The sequence below is a fragment of the Epinephelus lanceolatus genome, chromosome 9 (genome assembly GCF_041903045.1).
Source record: "Epinephelus lanceolatus isolate andai-2023 chromosome 9, ASM4190304v1, whole genome shotgun sequence".
NCBI lineage: Eukaryota > Metazoa > Chordata > Actinopteri > Perciformes > Serranidae > Epinephelus > Epinephelus lanceolatus.
The window spans coordinates 32,795,454-32,811,812 of NC_135742.1; the positions used below are offsets into that span (position 1 = coordinate 32,795,454).

At 40.5% G+C, this 16,359-nt stretch overlaps 1 protein-coding gene across 1 annotated transcript in view; it reads left to right on the plus strand.

Moving 5' to 3' along the window:
• Positions 1-243: 243 nt before the first annotated feature.
• The window catches only part of LOC117252527 (transmembrane protein 132C), a 181,078-nt gene continuing 164,962 nt past the window's right edge, over positions 244-16,359 (plus strand). Inside the window, exon 1 of the mRNA XM_033619527.2 lies at positions 244-1,189. Within this exon, the coding sequence (XP_033475418.1) occupies positions 997-1,189 (193 nt within the window). The 5' untranslated portion in view covers positions 244-996. The remainder of the gene's footprint in view (positions 1,190-16,359) is intronic.

A 16,359-nucleotide genomic window follows, 5' to 3' on the forward strand; every position in this document is an offset into this window, starting at 1 on the left:
GGTGACGGTGGGAAAGTGTAAGGCATTTAGGAAGGAGTGGTTATGACTTTGGTTAAAGGCGTCCCATCTGAGGATGAACTGTACTGAGTGGAGATGCCTTTGGGTTGAATGTGAATTGGTAAAAAGTGTTTGATATAAATATTTATGTGTATTCTTAGCACTACCTGTGAAGAACGGTGTGTTGCTGGAGCGCCACACGCCTCCCGATGTGTGCCAGTGCCAGTTATTGTCACAGCTATAGGCTTTTTTCTCCTCTGCTCCTCTCGACGCGCATTGGACGGCTGTCAGTGCATACAGGCTCCACTGAAACTGTAGCCTACTGCCCGTCTACATAAACATCGAAAGATGAAGGCTTGAAACCGGACTTTCGCAGAAAATTTGAGCCACTTGGTGCCAAAGTGTAATTACAAGTGGCAGCTTGAGCATTTGGCTCCGTGATCAGAGCTCTGCGCGCTCTGCTGTGTCTGCTGCTGCTGCTAGAGTTGCGCTCAGGACTGCCTGGGTGTGGATGGAAGCTAATCTGCGTTGCAATGTGAACTTATTTACTTTTATATATATAAGGCTATTTCATACACGATGCCGGCTGGGAGCTGCTTCTGCTCGTCCCCAAGTGTCGGACTTTACGCACTGCATGGTAGCCAACTTCTGGTGCCTGGTAATGCGGAGGATACAGAGCAGAGAAACTGACCAGCTGAGGACGAGGGATTGACAACGTTTGCTGATTTTGGAGGAAACTGTTTTGGAGCTCACTGAGAGTCACTGTGATGATGAATCACAACAGACGTCTCACCCCGGGTTTACGCATTTTATCAGGCGTCTAAGCGTCTTTCTCTCCCCAAAATGCTTCAAGGAGTGATGCAAAGCTGCGCGCAAGTTCCCTCTCTTCAGTTCTTGAATTTTGCAGACAAAAACAAGTAGACAAGACACGAGTGAAAGGGCTTTCAGAATTGTTTTGCGCGCGCACTATGATTTTTTTTAGCGTTTGCCAATGACTGGATGAGGCATGACATTTTTACCAGAGAATATGCTTTTTCATTTTTTACTAACGATGCTGCAAGTAGGATTTTTTCCATTGAATTAAGCCAGTTCGGCTTCCATACAATTTTGTGGGGGATTCTTGTTTGCCTAACGGCTCAAAGAAACATGTTGCATATCCTTGCGCTTCAGTCAGCGGTGTTACTTTTTGGAGGTAAGCACAATGTCAGCCTATTTACCTAGCCCTCTGTTGAATAAATGTGTGTTACTTACAAAGAATATGTAGCCAGACATAAAGAAGTTCAACAGAAACTGTAGCCAAAATACAGGACGAGTTCAAACCAGGTTTAAGGGACAAATCCTCCCTGAGACACAGGGGGACGCAGGGCAGTAACATCATGTGAGTCACTGTTGTGTGAGGGGTCTGAATATCTGAGTACATGTGCCACGCTGTGTAATTTTGCATAGCATCTAATTAAGTTATACTCTGTGACAACAATTAGAGTTCATAACTGTTCAGATATACATTATGTATGATGAAGAACCCCACTGCACCTGTGCAACATATCTAGAGCAGCTCTGGCCTTAAATAACATTTATCTCATGAATATTTCAATATGACAGGGATTCTCTTGTGCGGCTGAAGCATTGTGGCTTTATTACCTCTTGGCTTGTCAGGTTATTACATCAAAATTCATCTCAGAGGCCATCATTATTTCATGGGAAAAGTTACAGAGACCTGCAGTAGTGAGAGATCTTCATGGCTCACATCACAATATGACACAATTTGTGACAATGTTGTGTACGGATATTAGTATTATTTTTTTGTATAACTTTCTCTATCTATCTGACTTTTTGCTTAAGCGATGATAATGTAAATTTGCACATGACTTTGCATTAGTGGTGTAGTGTCACAAGGAAGAGAGCAGCTTTTACCTTGGCTGCCTTGCAGCCAGAATGTTCAGATCTGGGGGCAGCTGGTGGTCCGGCTAATGGATCCCTTCTGTCCTGTGGGGAAAGGGTTTAACCTAAAATGTTATTTGGAAAATTTATTCTGTACACCATCCTGAATATTCTCTCTGGATAATACCTGTCCGTCTTTCTTATTAAACAGATAGAACTTTACACGTTATGTCTTCGAGTTTACAAAAAGATCTGTTAAGCACTGCAGCTGCAAATATTCAATTTAATATCAACTGCACCCAAAACATCTTTCTTATTCAGTGGCTGTGTTTGCCTTTTTTGCCCTGAGGCCAAGAATTATCATGTGATTGTATTCATAAAACCCACAGCCACTCATATGTCAGTTATGATCAAAATAAAAGGAACGCCTATGCTCATTTTCCTACAGAAACCAGAGGTCATGCATTTCCAGAGAGTCTGTGCTAAACACTCTCAAACTGCATCTGACACATCTATTGTGCACATACACCTTGATTGTGCCTCTTCCTCGCAGCTCAGAGGATGACTCTGATTTGACAGCGCCTCTGTTATGAGTGCTAACTCACTGGCTTGAAGTGTATGGTAATGATGTTTGCCATATGCCAAGGCCTTCTCAGTATCCATACACAGTATGATCCTAATTGAGCATTGTGTGTCATAAAGCTGCAGGACACAGCTTCTCACTGTGAATAGTGATGAAAATTGATAACACACTCCAGGAAATGAGAGGATCAAATCCGTGCTCAAAAAATGCCTGCACAGCACAATGAAGCCATAATTAGGAAGAGGAACCTTCTGGTATTCTGGTGCGACTGTGACGATATCCTTTGTTTGGGAAGGCAGAATTCTTATCAGGAAAGGAGGACCTAAAATACTGCCTAAAAATCTGCTGAATAAAATGTCATTGTGATAAAGAGAAGATAAAGAATAAAGGTCTTTCTCTGTTTTCAGAGAGCTGGCCTTATTTCTCATATTTTATAAAGTCTGTCCTCTCTATTAATTGAAGCCGCAAGGTGTGTTCCAGTGAAACACCTCGCTGGGATTCCTGAGTGGAATATCCAATCTTCCCTCCCTTCGTCTTATCCTTGAGCTTAACAAGATCCAAAAGGGGATCAAGCAAGGATAGCCTTCAGTCTACATCTTTAAGTACTAAGCACACAGCCCATGCCGTCTTATGTCCCCGCAATGTGTCTGTCCTCATGCTTCTATATCCCCATCAAGGGATTGGGCTTGTCCTGTAGGGTTTTTTTTAGGAACACCAACATTTTATCAACCCGGCAGAGATTCTTAGGCTCTTTCTCAGTGGAGAGTTTTTATCTGTAATTGTCCTCAGAAAGATCCACTGCTGTGGTCCTGTGCCCCAGTGCTGTGGCACACATCCAGATCCTCTTCTCTTTGCCCCTGGCAGTCCTTTAAGCCTTGCAACTCATGTCCTTGAGCGAGCAAGCACCAAGAAATGAGAGAGAGAGAGGTGACATGCTGCATGCACAGAGAAAGGGTTTGTTTTAAAAAACTCGCCGGAGAAGAGAAGTATGACTCAAATCAATGGGCCGAAAGTTGTTTGTGTGTGAGATAAAGTGTGAGTTCAGTCTGAAATCTCAGCGGTGCAAAAACATGTTAACTTCCAGCTGAGGGAGTGCACAATGCTGAAAGACTGTCTTCATGCTTTGAAAATGGTTGTAGATTGTTTTTCCTGTCATATGCGTCTCTTTGGTTTAGGTTGAATTGGATGGTTTTCGTTGAATGTGAAATGATCGCCTGTCAACCACAAGGCCTGATTTCATCAATTTTCATTTTGACTGTGCTCCTCGTCATAATGCACTGGAAGGATACGTTGAGAATCTCATTGAGAACTACTAATCCTAAATCCTGTTTCAAACCTTTAACAGCTCATCAATTATACTTGTATAAGAAGCATATGGTCATTAAGATTTAAATGAGTCTCTGTCCTAAGTAAGCTTCCACTGGATGAAGACATGTAGTGTCATTTTGTTGGTTTGCTGGCATTAGCTCGGTTATGGTGTTTATTCACGGATCAAAGAACAAGAGCAGAACAGAAGAAATCCCTGGCTTGGTGGTATTCTTATCAAGGCTACGCTTTGAGAACACTGTGGTGCACTTTTTAGATTTCTGAGGGAGGACACTGATAAAAAGAGGCAGATTTTTCCCCTTCTCTCAAATCCAATTTTGGCGTGGCTCGGGTGTTTTCGCAGTTCTCTTCATGGAGAGAGAAAGGAAAAGAAAATCACAGTAGCAGCACAACGTAAGCTGGGTTTGGACTTCTTTGCTGTGTAATTACCAACCATCACAAATGTTTTATACACTTGGTTTGTGTGTCAAACTGTGCACCTTTGTTTGTTTAATGACCGTTTTATGAAACACACTGAGTAGGTGGACTCTCATTTAAATCCCTTGTACGGCTCTTTCATGCTCATTATACTTAAAGTGTGTGTGGGAGGCATATATTGTAGCTTTCCAATCACTGAGTCAAAAAAGGGTTTTTGCCCCCATAAATTCACATATCATCAGTGTAATGTCCTATAATATTCCCAGAAAGCACATCTGCCCCGTGTTAATTGGCTCTCTATAACTGCCATGATCTCACATTCAATTTAATCAAATTTCACGATTAGGGAAGGTGAATGGAGGAAATCGGCGTAAAAGCTTTAAAGGGAGGGGTTGTGAATGTGTGTGCCCAAAGAGGGGGGGTCATTGTAATAATTGACAAACATGCTGATGCAGTGTTTGTGCCTTTTCTCATCAGTGGATAGTTGTGTCTGAATAGAGGACTTCCCCCTCATAAATCTGTTGGGGGAGTTCACAACCAGACTGTGTGCTCCGGTTGCGCTGCGTCAACTAGGTGTGGTGCAACAGAGGGAAAACACCAGAGACCAGCAGCGCGTGCCAGACTGCACGCTGTCTCAAACTCATGCTTGAATGTGAATTTACAGTTTATCATGAACTCGGGCTGCACTGGCAATTTTAATTTAGAGTTACTAGGTATCAGATTTAGGACTCATAATGGAGAAAATCTGCGTGGCAGAAGAAAGTTAAAACAAGGCTAAGAGTCTGAAGCTGTGTGAGCAATTCTCTATGGTGGCATGCTGATGCTAAAAAGTCCAGTGTGTAGGATTTTGGGTGATATATTGGCAGAAACAAAATCTAATGTAATAAATATATGTTCTTTAGTGTATAATCACCAAAAAAATAAGAATTGCTGTGTTTGTTACCTTAGAATCATCCGTTTATATCAACAAAAGGAGTGGGTCATTGTCCATGGAGTCCGTCATGTTGCACCGCCATGTTTCTACAGTAGTTCAGAACATACAACCCATACACTGGCTCTAGATAGGGTTATTTGAGTCTGCGTGTTTTTGTGTTTGCCATTGTAGTTAGCAGCCCATCAGCAATGAGCCAAACAGTGTCAGAAAAACACAGCTCGTTGATGTGAAACAGCTTTATTCAGTGTTTTTACTGGTTTAAGTTACCAGTCTGTTTGTTCTGGACAAGAATAAACCTCTGTGGATAATTTGACTCCTGGTAAAAACTTCCTGAATGTCTGGATCGCAAGTTATAAGAGAAAAAAGGTGAGCACTGAGACCAAAAGGTGAGCACTCATTGGCAGGTTCTGGGCTAGCAGCCCGTCTGCACTGAACCAAACAGCTTTAGAGAAACACTGACCTGTAACTAGAAACTGCTTTATTCAGTGTTTTCCCTGGTTTTAATGACCTGGTCCATTTATTTTGGAGAGAAGGAGACCTCTGTGGATATTTTGGCTCCTGGTAAAAACGTTCTGAACGGTGAACACTGAAGAATTCGTAACTGGGTGTTAACACTTGGCACATGATTTCAGCTTGTTGCAATCTGCAGTCCTCACAGCCACATACCACTAAATCCCACACACTGGTCCTTTAACAGGTGATGTTTGCCACGTTCATCATCTAAGCTCAGCATGTGTTAGTTGTGTCTAATTAGCACCAAACACAAAGTACAACTGAAGCTGATGGGAATGTCATTAGTTTTGCAGACACTGGGTCATGAACCAAAGTATTGGTCAAATTAAACTTTTGACCTGATGGTGGTGCTATTTAAAAAGTCATGGGACCGCCAATATTTAAACAATTAATTGTCTGGGCACCACAGCATGTACCAAATTGAATGTCAATCCATGCAGTAGTTGTTAAGACATTTCACTCAAAACGGCAAATTTCAACCTCATTGTTGGACTAGAGGAAAGATCAGGATCACCAAAGATGGTAGGAATAATCCTCTGGGGACTGTGAATGTCTGTATAACATTTTGTGCAAATCTATCAATTTGTGTTGACATATTTTACTGGATTAGTGGAAACTTTGATGTACTTGTGGTGAAATATAAAAATATAGAGGATCATAAAAGTGTCAGGGTTCATCCACTGGGAGCCATGAATACCTGGAGCAAAGCACCATTGCTATCCTTGTAAGTCCTACTGCTTGCGTGGCTAAAATTCTTACTGAAAAGTTACTAAACAGATCACGTGAAAGAAATAGTTTTAACAGAATTAAGAGACTCTTCTTTTACTTTGAATACTGATTAAAAGAAATAATACTCTGTTAAAAAATTGTGATTCTGTTCCCGTACTCGACAGCTTAGATTAAAGACACTGGAATGCAGTTTGTTAATTATGGTTTAAGCTCATAAAGGGGTCCTATTATGCTCAATTTCAGGTTCATACTTGTATTTTGGTTTTCTACTAGAATATATGTACCAGCTTTAACATTGAAAAAACACCTTATTTTCCTCACACTGTCTGTGCTGGAACACCTGAGGTGAATGCCCTCTGTCTGAAAGGCTCTGTTTTAGTGCCTGTCTCTTCAAGGCTGTGGCCTGAAAAAGCCTAGTCCGCTTTGACTGGTCAGCATATGCGGGTCTTCTGGATTGACCATGCTGTGTACGTCTCTGCATCATCATTGCAGCTGGTGAATGATTGGAACGGAGTATAGCAGCACTTCCTACTGTGAAAAAACACCAATAAAAGTTTGTAGACCAAGATGTGGACATGTTCCAGCAAGAATATGATATGTAATCAGGAAGATATTAACAACATTGGCAGCCAATATGACATGTTTCTCTGACGTTAGCATGTAGCAGTTGCTACACTATACATATATATATATGTATAGTGTAGCAACTGCTACATGCTAACGTCATATATGTATATATATATATATATATATTTATATATATATATATATAACTCAGAAAATAATGAAAAGCACAATAGATCCCCTTTAAACATGCCGAGATTTTTTCTTTAGTTTGCTCAGATGGCCTTAATACAAACTCTGCTACATGATAACAATGAAGAACTAGTTTTCCCATACACATTTACACACTGTTCAGATGTCTCAACAGTGTCAAGATATGATGCTTTATTGTCTGCAGAAAATGTTCCTTAAAACGACTCATTTACTGTTTATATATTGTCGCCTGACCTCTTTCTTTACTGTAAATGTTTGTGCTGCTATTTTCAACAGCTGAGCATTTTCATTCTGCACAAAAGAGGACAGAGAAAATATATTTGAACTGTTTATTGTAATGTGGAAGCTATTAAATCATGGGATATTCAAGACCAAAACAAAACACCAGAGTGAGAGCTGATTATGTTTTTATTACTTCATTACATTAATAAAGCGCCATTAGCCTGGGAGCTTTCTCCAGAAACAAAAAACTTCTAGGACAGCATCCCACGGTATAAGATATTAATGTAATATATCCTGCGTTGAGGCTCAAACAATAGGAATACACATAATTACTTTTACAGTGTAGGTTTGGGTTGTCTTTGCAAGCACAGATATGAATAGAAGAAAAAAATAATATCAACATTTGTGCTAAATTAAAAAAATCAACATAGTAAAATCACACAGTCTGTGGAGAATTATTTGTATCACAGGTATGTTTTCTGTTTTTCCAGACAGTCATAGCACAGCTTTTTATGTGCTGTTCCTTAGCTGTCTCTTGCTTCCTTCCTGTCAGTGGAGATGCATCCATAACTCCAATTGGTTATGCATTTTTGATTTGAGTAATCACAGGCAGGTGGCTGGACAAAAGGCTGTCACTACATCCGAGAGAGTGGAGCACTTGGTTGTGTGCGGAGCTGTCACTGTCTATCAGAGGCATCAGAGCTTAATGCATTAGAGGCAATGATCTGACAGGTACATATTGTCAAGGCCCATTGACTTCTTTGTGGTGTGGCTGATTGATTGTCGAGATTATGTTAAAATGGGAGTCGTGTGCCTCTTTGTGATTCAGAGTGGTGTGCTCATGCAGTAGAATGCCGAACAGCAGCCTTAAAACTACCATTGAATTTTAATTTTTAAATATATTAGTTTTATCCCTTGAGCAGTCCGTTCTGTTTGTGAATAATCACTATTGTCTGCTGCAGCTGGAACACGACCGGGGAGTTTGTTGTGCCCTCTCATCTGTGACAGCAAACCAATGTACAGCCGCATGAGGAATGACTTATGGTAGATGGAAAGGTGCCTCTGACACAGCACATTTTATAATTTGAAACAAAGAGCATTAATCTAATGTAAAAGTCTTTTGGGTATAAAGAGAAATCACTGTATGTAATCAACATATTTATTATCAGTAAAGCAGCTCCAGGCTTTACATCAGCGTGACATTCACAGATTACAATTTCAGCTCCGTGGTGGCTCACTTTGACTGAGGACTGTTTCTGTTCAAGATAATATCGTCATTATAATCTGAATCATCAGACACATAGTTGTGCTTATCTCTTGTTTTTACTATTAACAGCAGTGGCTTACAGTTGCTTTATTAGTATTCATTAATTCTTCTGTTATAATACTGCAGTACAGAATATGAGACAGCTGCCATCCAAGCAAATCACTTCAGATAGACTCAAGTAAAACTTGTATTAATGTTAAAAGGTAATTTCATCCATCAGCATCACATATAGCCCTCATTACATACTGTATTTTTTTAAATGTTACATGACGAGATAACTTAAGAGTTCTCTGTGATTAGTTTACATGGCCTGCTGCAATGCAGTAATCTTCAGTAGAACCAGAGTGATAAATCGTCTGGTCCGACATACTGGTCAATATGAGCTTATTGCAATGTAGGCCAAAAAATAATAAAGTAAAACTAAAAATACGAATGTCACAATTACGTACTTTGTCCATCAAAGAGCACTGATATATTTTCAGTTATAAAATGTCCAACAGTATTTATCTGGGTCATTATTTTTTTGAATCTGCATGGATTGTTTTTTTTTAGTCACTAGAGGGCAGCATAGCAAGCTGTAAATACAACACTGACATATTATCAGCCTATAGAGTTAAAGTAATACACCCACAAATTGACCCGTTTTAAATCAGTTAGTCATGCCGTCATCTTGAGCTCGCATGCCTCAGTGGAAAACGGCAAACATACTGATTTATTAAATGATTTGGGACCATGTTTAACAACAGTAAAACTATATCTCACACAACTCGTGCAGTATAAACAGCTACAGTTTACAGTTTCTCTAAAAAAGTGAGAGAAAAAAAGAGAACAGTTTAGTTCAGTTTATATAGTAAAGTTTTAGCAGTTGAAACTTGGTCCCTCATCACTCAGTAAATCAGTAATACTTTTTCTTCATGAATTCGAAGTAACACGACATGATTTACATTTTGTGGGTTCAGTCCTACTTTAATATGGCAAACTTGTTAGCAAACAGTTGCCTCCTATCCAGCAGACACAGAGAAACATTAGCATTTATTTGAATTCGTATTTCAGGCCACCAGCAAATTCTCCTTTTAGCTGTGTTGGTCTCCACAAACTCCTACAGGAAATAGCTGCCTTTTTTGCTGCTAAATGCTCTACAATGTCCATTAGTCAGTTGCCAACTTTGTCTGTCTGTTGTTTTGTGCTGAGCAGGTTGTGAGCAGTGGGTTTGTCAGAAGCTTTTCTGGAAAACAGCTGGACATGATAAAAACAGTGTTGGTGAGAGCTGTGAGAGTGAATCAAAAGTTGTGGGCTGTAAAACCAAAATGAGCTTAAGATGCTAAAATGCTCTGAGGGGAGCAGAGTCAAATTGGGTTGTCACCATGAGTGACCGCTTACACATTACCCATAGTCACCATTCATTGTACAAGGTATACAATGCAGGATTTTCCTTAAAAACAATGTACAGACTTGGAAAAGTAATCCCTCTCAAGCATTACTTATGACCCACTAGAAGGGAGTGGCAGTGTATTTTCTGCAGAGACTCTGCCCTCTGCCTGTATACTCATTGTCTTCTTATTTTCTGTGCTCGGGACATTTGTGGATGTGTACCCCTGCAGTGCTCAGGGGAGGTGGGGATTTTTAAAAAGGTAGCGACCAGATGCCAAACTGTAAGCAGCAGGCATCTATGCACTGAAACCCCCCACAAATATATCAAGGCGAAACATCAAATGAGAGTGAATTTGAGTTTGGCTTTTATTTTCACTTTTGTTGGAAAACAGTAACTACCAATCCTCTATAGTATACCTTTGATATAGAAATATTGTGTTTCCAGTGCAAGTGTTTCATTTGGATATACGTAGGCTGCAACTGTCAATATGCATTCAAATAAGACCATATGGGGTGAAAGAAAGTTAAAATCACTTTCAAATGTGTGGGGCTGATTATGGGCTGTTGTTCTCTCTGATGTTTCTTTGCTGCTTTGATTTTTAAAGCCAATACTGGACAGAAATAGTTCTACAGAGCAATCATTTGTTCATTCACTACAACTCAGTTAAATGTAAATGGCCTGAAGTACACTCTGACCATTGGCTAGATGGTACTTGGTGTAATTGGAATGCCAGTGTATGTGTGCGTCCCCAATCAGTCTTGACACAATCACCGCTTCCTAATCAGTGTGAAAGTAATGGCCACCTCAGAGTACAATCAGTGTACAAGTTAGTCTGGCAGGAGTGGCTCTAACTTAATGAACTCCCTCAATTGAACTCCCTGAGTCAGCGTGACTGTGTTCATAGACAAGGAGCACAAAAGTCCTCTTATGCACTTTAACTTTCTGGATCTAAAAAGCATTGCCTTTATATTTATTTGTCCTGATCTTTAGCCACATACTGTATGTAGCAATGATTTCATGCCGTCATCTTGCTCTGGCTGTGCAGCAGCCTGCAGTCATTGATTTTTGGCAGCCTGGAATGTTCATGCTTCTTTGTTTCTCTCATGCTAGGGGACAGTGAGCCGATCACGAGGGAGGATTAGATTTGTCCAGTCACAACATAGACAGCATGGCAATAGTGACTCATTGGCCCTGTGGTGCTCAGTGGTGTCGCCCAAGCCAGGAGGGGCAGCGCTGGCAGTTAGCACATCCTGCCGCCGCTCGTTCTGAATCGCTATCTGCGCCTGCAGATTTTCCTCTTAACCCCAAGGCCCTTGATTTCACACACATTGGAGGAAGCCATACCGAGCCGAGACAGAATGACCCCAATAATAATGAAGGGTTAGCCTAAAAATATTACAGTTTAATTCAAATATGGAAATGAAATTGTATAAGGATGTTAATGCAACACTGAATGCTGTCTTTCCCACCTGCACAGAATTAGAATTTGGATTAGTATATTAATATCATAATCACGTTTGGCAGCCATACTACAGTAGTATCATGGCTTTCGGGATGACAGTGTCATTTTGTCCACCACTTTGGCCCAGACTGATATCCCATCAAATACTGTACAGGATTTCATGGTTCCCAGAGGATGAATCCCAATGACTGATGTGATCTCTCTGAGTAAAATGTCTCAGCAACTATTGGATCGATTGCCATGAAATTTGGAACAGAAATTCTTTTTCACCTCAACTGCACTCATTTTTCAGGAGCACCATCATCAGGTGAAGATTTTAATTTGTCCAGTACTTCGGTTCATAAGTACAGGACCTATAATCTAATCACATTCCCATCAGCCTTTACTGAGCTTTGCGTTAAGTGCTAATTAGCAAATGGTATTATGTTAACATGCTAAACTAATTTATTCCTGGCCCTGACACACCAAACCAACACTGACTTTTTTGTCACCTCATATTTCCTGTGTCTATTCCAAAAAGTTGCACCTGAACACACCGCAACACAGCCAGCTGGCAGCTAGCATGTATGTTCTGTGACTGCGTGAGAGGAAATAACTCTCCATACCAGTAGACGGCAGTTATCTTTATTTCTCATTCAAAAAGGGAAATCGTAAGACAGACAGGACATATTCAAGATGCTAGTTAGCCAGTTAGCACATTTACATTCTCGGAACCCATCAGCTGTATTCAGCGTTTGACTTCCGGCAGACGGCGATACAGCCTCTGGGGGCAGACCCCTGACTTTTTGGCATTCTGGTTTGATTTGGGCGGAGGAGGCGAATTTCCGTTTCCGACTTCCGTTTATATATAAGTAAATATGCTGAACCATTGTGATGGATTCAGAGTTTGCAGTGATGCCAATTATGTTCCATCTCATTAGTTCACTGCAAGGACCATTTAAACTGGCAACAACTGCAGCCAGCTCAAACGTGATTGATCAATATCACGCAGACTACAAACAGCCTAGCACCGGAAACCAGGGCTCTTCCGCTCTTCTTCCGGAGGCAAGATCTCCGGGGTTTACCTACAGACTCTACATTCACTGAATGTAGAGTCTGTATATAAAGACTAGCACATTTACAACACAACTTGATGTTGCCACAAACAACTATGAACCGTTTCTGCTCAAGTGCTCAATGGCTCAACTCAACTGTTTCTCCTCTCCTGCACTGAGCTGCCAATCAGAGTCATTTCTCTTACCGATGGGCTCCGTCCTCTCAACATGCTGAATCATCCGAAAAATGAAATGTATGAAAAAGAAAAAAAATCCCTGACAAGTGCCGACTAGTGCCAACAGTGCAGGACACACCATAAAAACTAGGGTGGCAGATGCTCACCAACAGCCCGACATTGACCAATGGCCGAGTGTCGGCTCAGTGTGTCAGGGCCTTTAACATCAGCATGTTGGCATGTGAGCATATAGCGCTTAACTTAAAACACAGCTGTGCAACAGTAAAGCCTCTGGAGCCGCTAACGTGGCTTTAGACCCGTCGTCTTGTTGTTTAGCAAGATGTCATAAAATGTCATAAAAATACATTACAATACAAGACAAAATGAAAAAAATAATGAAAGAGAACTCAGGGTTCTGTGTTAAAAGTTCAGAAACATAGGCTGGAGGCAGATCATTGACAGTGTTGAAAGTGCTGAGTAAAACCTTAGAATTGACTCTGACCTTTATTGGCAGGCGGTGGAGGGAGGCTAGTATGGTGATGTCTTTGCATCCATTAAAAGCCCCGCAGCATTTTTTTCTACAGCAGTATAGAAAAGAGTTGTATGGATCTGAATAATAATACCAGCAGTTTGTCAGCATAGAAATCATATGGCAGTTTGTATCCTTTAATGCCAGCCTTACACCAAACGACTTTTCAAGTGATTTCACTGTTGCAGGCGTATTTCCAGTGTTGAAATACAATCAAGTTTTTTTAAAGGTTTTAGACAATAAACATGGAGGGGACAAATCTCGGTTCTCTTGCACCGTAGAAAAGGTGGAGGTTGTGAAGTAAACAATTGCCTGTGTCGTTTTTTTTGGGCATGAATCTGATCCACCAACCAGCACCTATTTTAGTGAGAAATCATTATTTTTGAAACATTCTCCTCACTTTCCCCGTGGTCTTCTCCCACTAAAATAGAGCAAAATAAAATAGAGGATGGTAGTGAATTGAGGCAACAAAATCCAAAATGTAAATTTTGTATCTAAATACAGTTTATCTTTACAGTTAATCGTGTTTGCAGACATGTTAAGAACTGTCAGTGTCATATTTCTTGAAGGGAGTTTGGCGTAAAAGAGAGGGTGAGAGGGTATCAGACTTAAGTCTTTTAAAAGTCTTCTAGTATATGGTACACATAAGAACAATGTGGCCAAAACAATATCAAAATTTGATTTGAATCTCGTTTTGGCTCTGAAATCGATTTGGCAGAGTGGTACGCAGAAGTATGATGGAGGCCTTAATATGATTCGCTTAGAGGACAGCCTAACGATTCCCCTGCATAAGCCAGAGATAAGTGCAAACAAGCAGTTGGCAAGTGCATCCTTGCCCTGCTGGGTTGCATTTGATTACTATTGCTGTCTTGTTTCATGCTGTTTTTGTGTAGTCTTGGAGAACCTTGAAGATTGTTGTGTGAAGGCCCTGTAATTAGATGTTCTGGGACTAAGGCAAGCACTGAAATTCAGAGTGATGTAATCTGTGCTCCATCCTTAATTGCACATGCCATGTGTAGGATGGGTAATTTAGCCCACAAGAGTGTAGAAACCGCAAGCTTTTTGCCAGTTGATGCTTCCCAAAATCATACGGCATTTCTCTGTCGGGTTGTATTTATTATAGCCTGTCTGGAACTAACACAAGCGTATATTGCTTTGACTTCTTTGTGCATTTTATCACACAAACACTGCTACCCTGCATTCTTGAAGCTAGCATGACCGCTCCAGCAATATCCATGCCAAAGGACAGGGAAAAGCAGTGAGAAAAAGGGCAGCATGATAAGGAGAAAGGACCTATAAAACAACTAAGCATGTCAGGTGTTGTACTTATCTGCTCTTTTCAGAGATGGAAGCCAGAGTGGTTCATCCAAGGAAATATTCAGGATCTGACCCGCATGTCGACAAGGCAACTTTTGTCTGAATGAGAAATGTGTCTAGAAATATATTGTGAGTTGACCAGCAGATATAGGTGGGTTGATCTCTGAGACGGCAGCCTCCTGTGAATGAAGACAGATGAGAATTGAAGAATCACTCTCTGACTGTTCTTGCGATACGGCAAAGTAAACACGAGCTCGCCTCTGAGACAGACACTAAGAGGCAAAAAAACATAAGTGCAGATCGTCTTACACAAAAGCATTCAAAGTACATAAAACCTGAAAGCGCAGGGTATATAAGAATTCTATCAATTATTTGATAAGGGATCTGGAGTCGCACACAATTTCACAGAGGGAACTGGGAAGTGAACTTGTGATTTATTTTTGGTATATCTCTTCATGTTGTAAGAAATAGAGCTATGCTGTAATAACCAAGCGGCAGCAATACACAGAACTCAGCGCTGAAGTAGGGCTTCATCACGTTAATGTTGGTGGTATGACAATGTTTTCTACTCACTCTGGTTGGAGATTTCTCTCCATGTATGTCTCCTTTTATCTACTCAAATGCTGATTCAAATCACTGAATTAAAGCCCCAAAATCAAAAAAAGACAAGACTATCCTTAACTGCTCTGGACGGACTGTTGTCTGTTCTGTATACTCAGTGGTCGATCTTCCTATAGGCGACCTAATAGACACCATACAAAGGGGTGGGGCACCAAAATCTAGCAAGAGAAAAAGCCATGTGGGGTGCAGTGCAAAAAAAAGGAAAAATAAGATAAAATCTGCAAATTTGCACATATTGTGTTCTGGTATTGTTATTTATTACTATTGTTTGTAAGCTAAATTGTTCAATCATGTGGATCTTTTTCTTGTTTGTAATATATACAATAATTTTTGGGGGTGTGGGGTGGTGTGGGGGCCTGCGGGTGCTTGACAAGGGCGCAGAATGTGCTAGGTCCAGCACTGTGTATACTTATAATTTGAGGGCTTGATCAATCTTCAGTCCAACTGTGCTTTAGGCTAGATAGTGGGCCAATTTTGTATTTGAAAATGGGTTAAAGGAAATCTGGGGGAAAGGTATTGTTATCTATAATTCACAGGTAAATGTTGTCAGTAGAGGTGATGCTGCATCAGCCACAACTAATAGACAGTAGGCTACTAAAGCAAATACTTACACTATTAATATGTTTACATTTTACCTGTTACTAGAATTTTTGCCCTTTTCTTAGGCAATTTTATGTTAACATTTTAATTAAATTTCTTTTTGGTCATGTCATATCCTTTATCTTGACATCTTACATATAAAAACAGGTGGGATTCAATGTTTTTCAGTGAGTCTATAACACCAAGGTATGCTTCAGACTTTCCCAGATCAAGCAAAAGGCTCTGAGAAGGACCATTCATAAGGTTAGAGGGTAATAGACAAATACTTAATTTACTGTAATCCATTTAAAGACAGTGTTGTGGCTAATAGGTCTCACTTTAATCTTTACATTTACTTCATTTATACATTATGTTTGCTTAAGCTAATGCACAAGTTGGTTCAGTGCCATGTGAAGTGGCAACTTGTTACAATAAGCATGGACCCTAAACAAATCCACCTAGGGCCCAAAAGTCGAGGGCCAGCTCTGCTTGGTGTGATGTGAGCAACATACACCAGTGACAGAATTTATTGATATTGGATATCCACATAGACACATTCACCTGATACACTGCACTCTTGACTGTCCCTCCCACTGTATCTTCATGTTTTTTCATTAGCTCAC